We start from the raw sequence: 14,388 nt of genomic DNA, 5'->3' as shown, positions 1-14,388 counted from the left end.
GCTTGGGGAAGAAGTGATGGATTTGTCTCTTCATGGACTGATCGCACCAGCCTGTGGTGCCCCCTCAAAGCGCGGTGCCCTGAGCAGTCGCCTCGATTGGCCCTACCCAAGGGATGGCTCTGACTGGTGGTACCTTGACTGCTGAGGGAAAAGCAATATGTGCACTGCCAGAATGGCCATTGTGTGGATTCTGGGCAATTCCTGGATCACGAGGTTGCAGATGTTTGCAGGAGTGCTCAGGGTACACCATGACATGGGGATTGCTGCCTCCAGGCTGATCTGAGTGGGGAGAGGTGGCCTTCATTGACATCTGTTTTGCCCACTCAGCAGTGTGTAGCTGGTGACTTAGGGTGTGAGCTGCTAGACATTGTGCTACACCCCACGTGATTTCTGCCCATGAGCTGTCTGAGAGCGGCACTAGGTCACATCAGAGCGTAGTGTCTAGGCGCTGTGGCAGTTTTCTCTGTTTTGGCTGAGCATCTGCATAATTGCTACAGTGACAACAGGAAAGTTATTAATAAACAAAACATTAGAGAGTTCCTGGCTGACCAGAAAATTTATATTAGAAACAGTACAAGCACTGATACCTCACTGTTTCTCAGGGCTGGGAACAGCTGTTGGGCAGGAGCCAAGACGTGTGTGACAGTGCTGATTATGTTAGGAGGTGCTCCATGTTTTGCGCCCTCTGATGTGTTGAATGACGGGAAGAGCTGCATGTGAACGCTCAGGCTCTGGTACACATCATTACAGAGTAGCATTGTGTCGGTTAAAGAATTAGCAAGGCGGCCGGGATGGGGGGGGGGGGTTAGTACCCAGGCTATTGTCAGCCGCGAGGTGGACTATGTGAGGATTCACACATTAAATGACAGCGGAGGTTGAGCTGGTATTCTGTGCGCTGAGTGTAAGGGAGCTGTAAAAGGTTGCAACATGGTTCTGTACACGTGCAGAATACCAGCCTTGCTTTGAAACTCTTAGGGATGTTTACGAAAAAAATTAGGGAGGAAGAAGGGCAGTTGTTGGGATCTCTCTTACTTGTCTCTATCCCCATCCCCGGGCAGAAAATGGGACTTCTATCTTACCCCCCCCTTAACCCCAGAAACCAGAACCACGCCCCACTCCTCTCCTCCCCCTGTCTGTAGCTGTGGGGGTGCTGGTCCTGCACCTCTGACTTGCACCCTCAAACAAGGAGAAAAGGAAGGGACAGCCCTAGGCAAGCTGATCTCCTATGCTGTGCAGGCCCCTTAATTACCTTGGCCAGTTCTGAGCCTCTTTGTAGGAACAACCCTCCTTCTCTGGTCCCCTTATCACGTTCCCTCGCACCTCCTCCACCACCACTGTCTCCTCCTGGCCCTTCGGCTTCTTCCCCTGCCCACCACACACTGCACCTTGAGGGTCTGACAGGAGTCAAACTGCAAGGACCATCAGTGGGGTTAGGGGTGCTGGATTCAGTACCCAAGCCACAAGCTGTGTATTGCACTTTTCAGTCCCACGAGGACTCTACTGGCATGCTGTAGCTACCTAATGCATGTTAATGTAGTCAAGCGGGGCCCACATGGAGCAGTGAGATCACACCATGCAGCCTGCACAACTCCAAGAGCACCGCTTGCCTCCCACCAGACCTGCTCTGCATATGTACCATGGGCAGTGGAGAAGAACGTCCCCTGCGGCCATGGTGCTATTTGCTGTGTTTGTTGGACCCCAGCTTCCTAGATTTAAACCTGAATTAATCATTACCTGTGTAAATCAGGATGCTGCTGGACAGTTAGAGAGGCTTGGTATCACTGCACATGTAGGGGAGTTGGCTGCATGGCCAGGAGCTGGAACCGCCTGAAGCTTACAGTGCCAAAGGCAAGTGTGAGGTCAAAGAGGGTAGATGGTAGTGAACGGGTGGGGTGGGCAGCCTTTGTTGCTGTCCTTTAATAGTATTAGCTTGAATGCTGTGAATGGGTTGTAAAAGGTGGTGGTGACAGGCTTGTTCATTTCAGCAACTGTGGGTTGGCAGAGTAAAGGTGTTAAGGGGGGCCAGGCGTGATGGGATTGATGTAACGCTGCCCTCTGTCAGCAGTGCCCCAAAGGCAATCTTAACTGTGCAGTGCCTGCTCTTCAGCCGATTTTGGTCAACTCAGCGTTCTGCAAGGGGATGCCCGCCCCACTACCCGCTAACTGTGCGTTCAGCCACATGCAGTGACATTTCAAATAACGATTTGAGACGGGCACCATGACGGGCTTGACACTGAGCCACAGACCGTTCTGTTCACATCCCTGACTGTGCTGTAGCAGTGAAGTATGCAGTAGCACTTGCCGCCCTAAGCATGCTGTGTCCAGTGCCAGCAGCCAGGAGCAGGAGCACCGGTTGCCCCACTGCCAGCTCAGGTTTGGTCTCACGGCCTGGCCACCATGAGGGAGGGGCCATGTGACCAAACTTGAGTGAGTGGCACTGTGACCCCAAACACAGGGGGAGGGGACACTGCTCAGATATATCTCTGTGACCTCTCCATCATGATGAAAAGGCCATGGGTCCAAAACTGAGAGAGTGGTGCCATGATGGAGTGAAAGAAATGGGGTGGAAGATAGTTGCAACACTGCTCACTCAACTTTGGCACCCGTCACAATGGAGGGGGCACAGGGCTAAACCTGAGTAAGCATCTGAGTGGGGTGGGTCCGCACTGCTCCTCTTTAGTTCTGCTGTGGGCACAGCCCCTGCACCAGGGCTCCCTGCCCCCAGCGTTATCCTGTTTGCAACATCCCAGTGAGTGAGAAAAGTGACACTGCATCAGAATGGGGTGGGTTGGAATGTAGGGACTGAGCTTGGTATGGACTTGGGTGGATGAGGAGCTAAGGCCGGGGGCTGCACCACGGCTGGCTCACAGAGATTGATGGGGAAAATTTCTTGGACTGGCCCTGGAAGTGTGTAAACCAAATTAGCAATCAAACTCATTTTCAGGGATCAAATTACATCCCATTTGTGATTTACAAATATAGGGTCAGATTGATCAAATGGATAGATAAAATTAGATGCTGCCAGTGAGTGCAGCTAGATTGTGAGCCAATCCTCTGATGTGAGATGAACTGAAGTAATATGTCCGTTGGCTTATGAGTTTGACCACATACAGATGTGCAATCAACCTAAATCCCTGGCAAATCCTTCACGCATCCCAAGGCGCATGTGTGAGGATGACTGTGTGTGGGGAATGACTGAGGCAGTGTTGCGTAGTGAATAGAGCACTGGACTAGAACTCAAGAAACCTGAATTCTATTCCCAGCTCTGCCACAGGCCTGCTGCACAACTTTGGGCAAGTTATGTCCCCCTATGTGCCTCAGTTTCCCCACCTGTAAAATAGGGATAAGGATGCTGATCTTCTTTCTAAATCATTTTGAGATCTGCTGATATAAAGTACTTTAAATGATCTGGGTATGATGTTATTCACAACCTGGAATTTGATCTCTAAATGCAATACCAGTAAAATGTATGTTTGTTTGGGGTGATGTGGGGGAGGGACCACTGCTGATTTCTGCTAGAAAAGCCCAATGCTGGCCCTCAAAGATCCAAAGCTTCCTTTTAAAACAAATAGCTCATATGCAATAATGTTGGGCAAGCTGCAGAATGATCTTTACTCATATGTAGAAAACATGCTACAGATTGTGACCAAATTATTGATAATATTCCAGGGATAATACACGTATTGGGTTCCTATGCTGGTCTACGTACAATGAAAAATTACATTGCTTAGAAGCCAAAATGAAGCATTGCGCAGCAGGGAAAAATATAGACCCATAGAGTGGGATTCACAAAGGCACCTAATTTCTGTTGATTTCAATCTAAAATTAATTTAAATCAATGGGAGTTAGGAACCTAAACACCTTTGTGAATCCCATCCTTACTGAATGTACAGGCTCACAATCAGAGGAGCCGATAGTCCCTTCCAGAAGTAGCACTGCAAATAGATTTTCAAAAATATCACAGCACAGAATCTAATCTAATATACATTTTGCTGCCTTGATTGTGCTCAGAGACCCACAATTATTTTGAGGCTATACCTGTATGTTTTTTGCAAAGGGTAAAGTCTTCACTAGGAAAAAGATGTGTTCTTACCCAGTATTAGCAAACACAAGATAACACCTGAGTTTTCACTCTAGGCTCCTCTGCAGTCTTTACCTTGACCTGCTAAAAGGAAGTGAAAACTACGAATGAGCTTGTCTTCGCTAGGATGCACTTAGTAATACTTGGTAAGGGCAGACCTTTCGGTAAAAAGGCATCCTGAGAGTCCACTTAGGCACGAATACTCCCATGAAGTAGAAGAATCTAGACTTGGCTAGATTGTGGAAATAAATGTGTTTTGAACATTTCTTAACAAGTGCCAACAGACAGTGATCTTTAAAAAATGTATATGCTGGTTGTGATGAACCCATCACTATCTCTGTCTGCACTAGATGCTAGATTGTGTTTTACAGGCTGTTAGTCATTTATTTGATTAGTCTAGTCATGCCTCTGACCCTGGAAAAAGGGAGAGTGCTGCAGAGTGCTAAGCGAGTGGCAGTACAGGGAAGTTGCCTAAACCCTATGACATGAAGGACTGATTCAGCAGCATCTAATAACAGCCATAAGGGTTTCTCTTCAGCCTACAAGTGCTCAAAGATGGTGCAGCCCATAGCCACATAATTTAAAAACTATCCAACAGATCTTGTTTTGTTAATTCTTTATTTTGACATCAAATAGGTTGAGAAAATCTTGGACAGGTCAAGTATGCTGCTGGATTTTTTTTAAAGTCTTTTGTAACATTTGTTTCAAGGTGCAAAAGAGGTTTACATGTGTGTTTCATGTTACATAGCAAAACTTTAACAAAACAAGAAGACGTCAAAAACAGTATACGCATCAGCAGAATAATCCAACAAATACATTATGGCACTTGAGCCTTGTACTAAAGAAAGGGCTCTACAATGAAAAGATAGGTAGTGCACAAAAAAAGCTTTTTTTATATATATACACACACACTAAGGGAGCAAAAGTGGCTTTTTAATGCAAGTCTTTGTGACTAGCAACTTCTTTCTTTTCATTCTCAGATGGTCACTATCTAATGAAAACATATTACTTATTGGAGGTGCACTGGGATACAGAGCATACTCATTGAAGAGGGGATTGCAATATGGCAGCATATATTTCTTTAAAAGTTTAGGCACATTTGAATGCAAAAAATGAGTTTTTTAAAAAAAAATCTCTTTCAGACAGTGCAAAATTTGAAGTGCCCTCACAAAGGCAACAATCACTTAGAAAACAACCTTTAGGGCATAAAAAGATATCTACATTTGAATTAAAACATAAAAAAGAATGCAAGTAGAAAAAAAAGGTTTGTAATGAAATATGAATTTTTGGTACCCAAAATTTAAATCACTGAAGGCAATCTGAAATTGTGGTATATTTTTGGGTACTGACTAAGCATGCTATGCATTAAGACCTGGCCTTAACTTCGTAAATACAAAAATATTCAGTTTTGTAAAGCTGTAATATATTTGTAAATAGCTTTCAAAATAGCTGACGTAATGTTGAATAATTGATCACACTAATTCTGCTGTCACTATCTTAGTGTTTGCATCCACACAATCCTGCTAGTTTTAAATTGGGATGCATCCTAATTTTAAAAGCAGGATATATGTACAAGAACAGGGATATATCTTGTTCCCATTTAAGTCTATGGTTAGATTGACTTCAGTGGGGCAGGATTTTTGGTGGAAACAGTTCAAATTCCCAGATGTTTGTCTTCATTTTTGGCCCAGATCTTTAAGAATTAAAATAATCAATTATTGAAATGGATCATGACTCCAGTTTGAGACCTACTGCTTCCACTGCAAACACACTGATCTTGCATTATCAGTAGAAACTTACGATGTTCCTTCTTTTTTCTATAGTGACAAGTTTTCTAATCTACCAATCTCTTAAATGTACAAGAAGGAAAAAAATCAGGAAATGTCACTGACAACGTAACAGTAAAGTCACCACAAACACCAAGAAATTGCTCCTGCTTTTTTTGTTTGTTTGATTTTTACTTCAGGACAACTCCTGTTGTCTTTGTCTCAGGTAAAACTCCTATGAAAGTCTGCAAGATCAAGTCCATTAAAAACAAGAAGTAGCTTTTATACTCTGTTGGAAATCCAGACATCATCAGCTGAGCAAGTTCATATTACTACCTTCACACGTGCCCTGAACTTCTTAAAGTGATTGTTATTTGAATGGCAACAGGTTTGCTATGCAAAGCAAGTTCATCTGCTCTATTATTGTTTGGTAAAAGCATAATTAGCTTCCCTGAATATTTTTTCCTTCTCAAACATAGTCTCTACAGGATTATTATTTTTCTTTTTCATATCCAGCATTCGGTATCTCAGTTAGTGCTGGCTTCTCTACTGCAAATATAAAAATATATATGAAATATAATCATCATATAAGCTAACAATCAGTTAGCCTCAGGCACAGATAACTACATATGAGATATGGTACCTCAAAAGCATATGAAAACATATTTTGTTTTATGTATTATAGATTTTGTCAGCTGGGTTTACTGAATGGTTACATTCAATGGTCTGATATGTGAGCAATGCATCTTTTATATATAACATTATTTAAGGTGCTTTTTTAAGAAAAAATAAGTTTTGAACAAGTTAATGATGTTGATCACAGACATTACCTCCAAGATAAACGTATGTATTGTGGGAAATCATTATTTTTCAATCTTGGGCTCCCACTGTTTTTGTTACAATGTACATTTGAACTAAATGAGGTCTTGTTGTAAAGGCCAAGGCTAACAAAGAATCCCAAGTTGCTGGTGTGCACCCCCTATTTGTCAAATCATTTTTAATAGTCTCGGCCATGTTTTGATACCCTTCCTTATGTTGGGTAGCACTTTATCCCACATGCAGGCTCATTGACTTCAGTGGGACAATTTGTAGCTGATGGTGCTACTCACCATGGGTAAAGTATCAGAATCTGGCCCTCTGTTTCTAGTTGCCAACCATGGCCCACATCCATTTATTTAAATTCATCCAAGGATTAAGTTTGACCCAGTGTACTTATTTGTTGGGAGAACCAAGGAAGAAGCCATTAATTTAAATAATGTGAAGTTTAGAGGAGCTCTGTCTAGTTTATCATAAAGAACATGGAAGTTGTTAACACACTATATTTGACTGGCAACTCTGGGCTACAATTGGGTTGACATTTGTTTTTTAAACTTAGGTACAAGGTTTCCAGTGGCCCACTCGGATCTTCACCTCTGCTTATTTGTGTCAATAATATACAGTACACCAAGATTTTCTCAACACATGAAAAAATTGCTACAAAATGAAAATAAAAATGTGTACATTTTGAACAAGGCACTTAGGAGCCCCCAACGGCCTTTGGGTAATGAATTGCAAAGAAATACCAATGCTTTCTCTGCATAAGCACAAAGACAAGTGATTTATCATATTCACACAAAAAATGAGGCTACTGGAAATGAAACTAGTGATATGCATTAGCAAGAGGGCTGTTAAATTAAGAGGAGATGAAAGCGCTTCACAAGTTGAGAGCTCACCAGCTTCCGAGGGATTCTGAAAAAATATAACATGCAGCTAGTAATTACCTGTAGATTTAGAACTAAAGTCTGTGTTCTGATATATACATCCTCCCCTCCTCCCCACTAACTCCCTCTGAAGTCAAGATGCACAAGCCTGAGGGTATATTAGGCCTTTGGCTTACAGCGTAAACTTGTACTGTCCCTCTCTATGTCTGTTCTTCCCTACTGCAAGTTGTTTATCAGCATACAAAGAGTTCTACTTTTGTTGCAGTGAGGACTGTTAGAAATGGTAATTTATTGCAATGTTTGCAGTATTCTCTTTCATTAGAATGTGAGATACGGCGATCAACTGAACTAGAGAGAGTGGCAAATGCCTAATTTTTAATAGTACCCAGTAAAGGGAAGATTACAGTTTATCTTCCTCTTTATTAGATGCCCTTCATAAGTGGTTTAAACTCCTATTAGTGTCAGTGGGAATTACATGCATTCATGATTCCAAGGTCCAAAGGGACCATTGTGATCATCTAGTCTGACCTCCTGTATAACACAAGCCATAGAGCTTCCTCAAAATAAATGTATGGGTGAGTTGAATAGAGTCTGACAACACTTAATATTAAAGGCAACGGCATACATCCATAGAAAGGCACACATGTTTCCCAGCTGGCTTCCCATCAAAGTACTACACACCCCAGAACTGAGATCAGAGAAGATTAAGTGCATTCAATCCAGTATGGCCACTGGGTGAGATAACTGCAACTGGATATAAATTCAATGCATTCATGAAGGGGGAAAAACATCTGCTGATGTCAGCCAGTAAGGGAAATCTTAAAACAATATTACTTTCAGAAAGGTGCAGTTTGTCACCATACGAATATGACAGGATGGAATCTACCAAGACCTGAGCTATGTAACTAGGCAGTCTTTAGTGGGGCTTCCTTGTGGCTCATCCTGGAGCCACTGAACTTTTCAGTGGAAACATCAATTATTTAAATTCAACTCGGGCCCAGGCTCAAATGATTCTCAGCAAAGGGTCAACAAAGCCCAAAATCTTGGGCTGATAAAGGCTACAGGAATCCTCACTCTAATTAATGCATGGGGTAAATAAGAGCCATTGCAAATTTCAAATTAAGTTGGCCTCCCATCCTTGCAGGCCATCCGTAATAACAAAACCTCTTCCATTAAGGATTTTAGCAAATGATTAATGAACACTCAGACTGGAAATCACTGGTGCCTATTGGAGTGTTTACACATGTGGCAATTTAGCTAAAGTGATGCATGAACTAGGTAGTATGCTGTTGGGATTCTCAGAACCTTGTAGGCTTTTTTAACATGGGAACGCTCATACTGTATTTTGCAAATTCTCATCTTCCCTGTTTACATAAAAGGACTGCAAGGAATGTGATGAAGTTGATGCAGTTGTCAACTGGCTCCGATTCTCTTCTTCCATCTGGGCAGCATTTTTGGCTGCTGGGGCATGCAATCGGTGAGCATCTAGCATTTCCAGCAATAAATCATAAAGGGGGACTACATTTTTGCACTTCATGTTGTATAGGTGCTCCATCCCTTTATTGCTGTGGATTTCAATGAAAACAAAGTCAGAGGACATGCCATAATGAGATGACACTCCATAATATTTATAGTGATTGCCATTAAAAAGCTACCATCTGGCAACAGTTACCACACAATTATACCTAAGATATCACAGTTTCCCCCCAAAGTGTTGGCTTTTAATGCTAATCGTGTATCCAGCCCATGACTACCAAATCATTGGATTGCCAAACTTACCATAACAAGAAAAATAACAAAGTTTACAAATGTCAAAAGAACAAACAAAAACAAAAACAAACCACCACTCTGGCTTTTGCCTGAATGTCTAGATCAGTTCTGGGATGAAAAAAAATTAGGGAGTGTTATTAACCCTTACACCACCTTGTAACTTTAGTGACGCTTGCCACTATTTTAAATGCCACTTACGTAGTGGGATCAAGGAACCCTAACTCCATTCACCAACCAACCAGTGTGCTTTGCCACCTTAAAAATAAACTGTACCTGTTTAGAACTGTCAGATTTCTAACACTCCAGCTATAAGGTATAGGAGTCCAGTTTCACATCAAGAACTGAATAATTGAATTGATCAGGGTTGTATAGACCTTTTGCTTAGACTAAGAGCAAATTAAATTCTTCAAACACTGTTAATATTTAATAACTGTTAATTATTATTAAAAATCATGGAGATAGAGTCTGAATTCCCTACTTTGAGAATGCCTGTCCCTATCAATGTGAGTAGGGGTTGCAGAACTGTGGTGTTATATACAGCTGCAATTTACTTGGTATGTTATAAACAGAGTAAGACATTGTGCTTATAACAACAACAATCAGGTCCTGTCTCCACCATCAGACCCCTTTGCAGTATAGTGACACCAAAAGCAGAGGAACCTTAAAGAGCACAAGAAACAAATAGCGTTAGGGACAGTTTCCCCTCCCACATGATATTAAACAGAAGGGCTGTTTGTATTTCAGAATTATGGGCCACACTGTGATAGCCTCACTCACACTGACTAGCATGTTGCCTCACAAGTAGTCTCACTGAAGGAAAAGACCACTTGTGGAGTAAGTTACTATTCAACACGAGTTTATCAGCATTTGGCTGTATCAACAGAGCAAAACCTTCCTTGCATGCTGAACTTTGCACAGTTGCCTTGTGCAGCCTTCTGGCATTGTATGTGCACTCTCTCACCTCATGTGCCTGATGTGTGAGAGTATGAGGAGGAGCTGAGCCAGTCGTCTGTGTTGCTGATCCGGAGAGAGACCTGACTTGGCCATTAAATGAATCAGTGTATCTGTGATTTTGTCCAGAACACGATGAATATGCTCCTTCTCTTCCAAAGATTTCAAGGTGCTGGAAAGAAACGTATACACACCTGGGGTGGGGTGGGGTGGGGTGGGGTGGGGGGAGAACAACACAAAGAGAGATTAGACTTTTACAGCTACAGTCTCATAGACAGGGATCTTAAGAGGCCAGAAGAGGCAAGAGAGCCAAACGCACTATGAACTTAGTTCTCTTCTGGCAGTAGGAAGGTCAACAGGAGGTTAGAGACAACCTAAAGAGAACATGGCTAAGGAAAGAACGGAGGTCTCTCCAAAATGACAATGGTGAGAATCAGGAGTGGACACACATTGGGCTAGATGAAAAACAAAACAATGGGTATACTCAGAAAATATTAAACAACCCAAACTACAAATACGAGTGACAAATAATCAGTTTTCTTGTTAAGCCTCCTCAGCTCCTGCTGCTTCAGCTCCCAGAGATTATTATTAAACGGTGGTGGCTTTCATGTACAAACCCAACTCCACCCACCTACCCAAAGAAGATATCGTGAAAGCAAACTGATTGGCACTTTGGTTGGAGTCCTTTATGCTGTATCTACAATAAAACAAGGTAGAAAAAGTGTTTCTGCATGAGGAAAAATGTTTCTCACAGATAAACATAATGTGGGATAATCAAAGTGACTGAAAGGGAAAAGTACACTGCAGCCTTTACCCCACTTCCTCCATGTCTTAGGGTCTCTGGCTATTTCAAAGAATCTTTTTTTTTCCCCAAGGAAGGTGATGCTATTAGGTCAGTTATTATATTCTTCAAACAAGATGGATGGGATTTGTGAAAGACTAAATTCCATTCTTTATAAATTCCAAGCCACAGACCTTCATAAACAATCCACAATAAAATCTAGCACTTGCAGTTTACTATTTCTCTCAATGCAGACTGATAGCACTGGTCCAATCTGAAATTAACCAGCAACCAGTATAGTAGTCATGACAGCATCTGGAGAAACAGTCAAGTGGAACTGGAGATAAAGGGCCAGATTATGAGTTCAGTTACTCCAGATTTAAACCCAGGTAAGAGATCAATTTACGATAGTTATAATAAATCTCCCACTTTCCTTGCTCCGTCATGCTGTGTATTAGACCTCACTGAGTAATTGTGTAATCGGTTTGAAGTTACTCCTGTCCCCACCTCTAGTGTCTGTCACCTCCTAGTCCCTCACATTTGTTAGCTGTTTGGTGCAAGGATCCTGTTTTCTATCTGTATTGAGAGACACTTACAGCTCCTTTGGACACCATTAGAAATAATCGTATTAATAATAATGATCATAAGTGTAATTCTGTTGATTTCATTGGCATTTACACCACAGTAAGTGAGATCAGAATCTATCCTACTGACAGAGAACAAACAGCTATTACAGTGTGGCCTGTGGAAGGCAGCAGTCACAGCTCTTCCTTTTATTGATTTGCCTGCACTGGACTATTGCTATAAAGTTGTTTTAGAAATATGAAGCAGTGATTGCTTGTCCTATATCATTTTTCAGACTGGAGTAACTGCATTGAAGAGAACAAGGCCCTTAGACCTTTCTCAGCCAAATGATTTTCAACCCTCCACACACCCATGCTACTAATAGGTTTTATGGTTTAGCAATATTTTAGAGGGACTAATTTCTTAGTTCTGACTCACTGGGCTTAATCCATTAGTGGGAAATGTTTTCATAGTCTCATAGCAGCACCAGCACAGCTCGGCTTGGCCAGGGGATCCTGCCATGTGTTATGAATACTTTAGGAATTCCTCCCAGTTTCATACTTCTAAAACCCTCTCAAAAGGAAGTAGTCCTGCCCGGAGCTCCCAGGTCTCACACTTCTTTAGCACAGGAGCCATCGAAGAGCTTTGTTTAAAAATATCAAAACAAATCCCCAAGAAATCCCCAAAGATTTGGCAATTGGCAACCCTCACTACTTAAATGTTGAATGAAAGACAGCTATTTGTTATCTCACTGCCCCAGATGATTACTGTTACCTTGCCTCACTGAGCAGGCATTTCAGAAACAGGAATATCAGCTGTCCATCACGAAAGAGAAGGGCTGCTGCCTTCAGAAAAGTTCGCTCAGCAAGACGAGAACTGGCTGCCTTAAAGTAATTATCTTCAAAGCTGTTTTCTTCCAATTCTGTATAACAATCCAGTATCCTGAACATCATGGAAGGAGAGAGACAGGGAAAACCACACCACTGCAAGGGGTAGGGCTCATATTCTGTGCCAATAAAGCAAAGCTGTGCTTCGAATGGATTTGTGGAGAGGACTACACAATATGTTACCATATAGACTGCTGGCAAATGGTAATGACAGACTTTCTGGATGCTATTGTTGAGGAGAACGCCCACTTCACCCTTTCTAGAACCACACAAGTGGAGTTTAAAGTGTCTGTTCAGCCTTGGAATCTGAAGTCCACTACTGGCGATGCAACATCCCACCCTGCATGTTTCATTTGTCACAAGACAAGATGACCTAGATCAGTGGTTTTCAACCTGTGGTCCACAGGACTATTGAAGATTTCCAAACGGGTCAGCACCTCCATTTGAAACTTTTTAGGGGTCTGCAAATGAAAAAAGTTGAAAACCACTGGCATATAAGAATGACTTAGTGGGAAAGGATGTTTAAAAAACATTATGTCAATGGCAAAGAACAGCAGCTGGTTAGGATGTCCCATGAAGCCATCCACCATGTGGTTTTAAGGCTGTGTAGTACTCTCCCTGAAGTATTCATAAAACTAAGTTTTTTGACAAACTCAATTCTGTCAAAAAGAAAAGGAGGACTTGTGTCACCTTAGAGACTAACAAATTTATCTGAGCATAAGCTTTGTGAGCTACAGCTCACTTCATCAGATGCATGCAATGGAAAAACAGTTCTGTCAGTCTCTACAGGTAAACCAATTAAATTAATTTTCTGCTTTGACAGAAATATCACCACATTGGTTTCCAGAGATAAAGGATGATCACTTTCCACATACCACTGATCCTTTTATCAGATCCAATCCAACAGCAAGAACTCCGATATTACGTTGCTGCCTTTCTGTTTCTGATGCTTGTTCTCCTTGACCACAATGGTAAGGAAGAGCCCTTGAAGCACTGCACTGCTGAACTGAATGTACTTTTCAAAAATACAGCTTTGTTTTGCAGCTGAAAGGTTTGTTTCGTTTTCTGCAGCCCTGGAGGGATAGATTCTGTTTTGTTATTGAGCTGGTGAAATTGCAGCACTGTCCTAGTTATAAGAGACAAGCTGTCGCCATGGTATCTTGGGAGAAATTCACAAATGGTATCAATATAGTGCAGGGGTCGGCAACCTTTCAGAGGTGATGTGCCGAGTCTTCATTTATTCACTCTAATTTAAGGTTTTGTGTGCCAGTAATATATTTTAATGTTTTTAGAAGGTATCTATCTATAACTAAACTTTTGTTGTATGTAAAGTAAATAAGGTTTTTAAGATGTTAAGAAGCTTCATTTAAAATTAAATTAAAATGCAGATCTTATCAGTTTAGTGTAGTGGTTCTTTTCCTGGGGGTGTGAGATGCCCTTTCTGGGGGTGCAAGACATGTGAGATTTTTTTAGAAGGTAAATCATCGAAAACACAAATTAAGCACTGGCACATAAGTACAACTACTTTGTTTCATCAAACCTATGTATTTATTAACATTATACATTTTTTAACAATTTCTGTAATATACAAAGGTTTTAAGTTTAAGTTTTTAAGCTAATTGTAGTGTAATTTTTGATAAGGGGTGAGAGAATATATTTTAAGAACTCCAGACTGTCAGCAGGCTGAGCGCGGCCAGGTGTAGTGTATTAAATTGCTCCCCATAGGAATGTGCTACTTATGGTGTACTACTTACGGCCGCCCGTCCTGATGCTCTGAACGGCATGGTAGGGGACGGAGAACAGGGGTGGTTGGATAAGCATGGGAGTCCCGGGGAGCCTGTTGGGGTTGGGAGTGTGGATAGGGGTTGGGGCAGTCAGGGGACAGGGA

General features: G+C 41.9%; 1 protein-coding gene across 2 annotated transcripts in view; it reads right to left on the bottom strand.

Annotated features, from left to right (window-relative positions):
- Positions 1-4,690: 4,690 nt before the first annotated feature.
- The window catches only part of ESR1 (estrogen receptor 1), a 180,815-nt gene continuing 171,117 nt past the window's right edge, over positions 4,691-14,388 (bottom strand). For both annotated transcript variants that reach the window (XM_043511211.1, XM_043511212.1), the window contains 2 exons: positions 10,279-10,462; positions 4,691-9,112 (listed from right to left, as the gene is read on the bottom strand). In XM_043511211.1, the coding sequence (XP_043367146.1) occupies positions 8,881-9,112; positions 10,279-10,462 (416 nt within the window). In that variant the 3' untranslated portion in view covers positions 4,691-8,880. The remainder of the gene's footprint in view (positions 9,113-10,278; positions 10,463-14,388) is intronic.

This window comes from Dermochelys coriacea, chromosome 3 (genome assembly GCF_009764565.3).
Source record: "Dermochelys coriacea isolate rDerCor1 chromosome 3, rDerCor1.pri.v4, whole genome shotgun sequence".
In the NCBI taxonomy this organism is placed as follows: domain Eukaryota; kingdom Metazoa; phylum Chordata; order Testudines; family Dermochelyidae; genus Dermochelys; species Dermochelys coriacea.
This window is presented reverse-complemented; position numbering and strand designations above follow the sequence as displayed.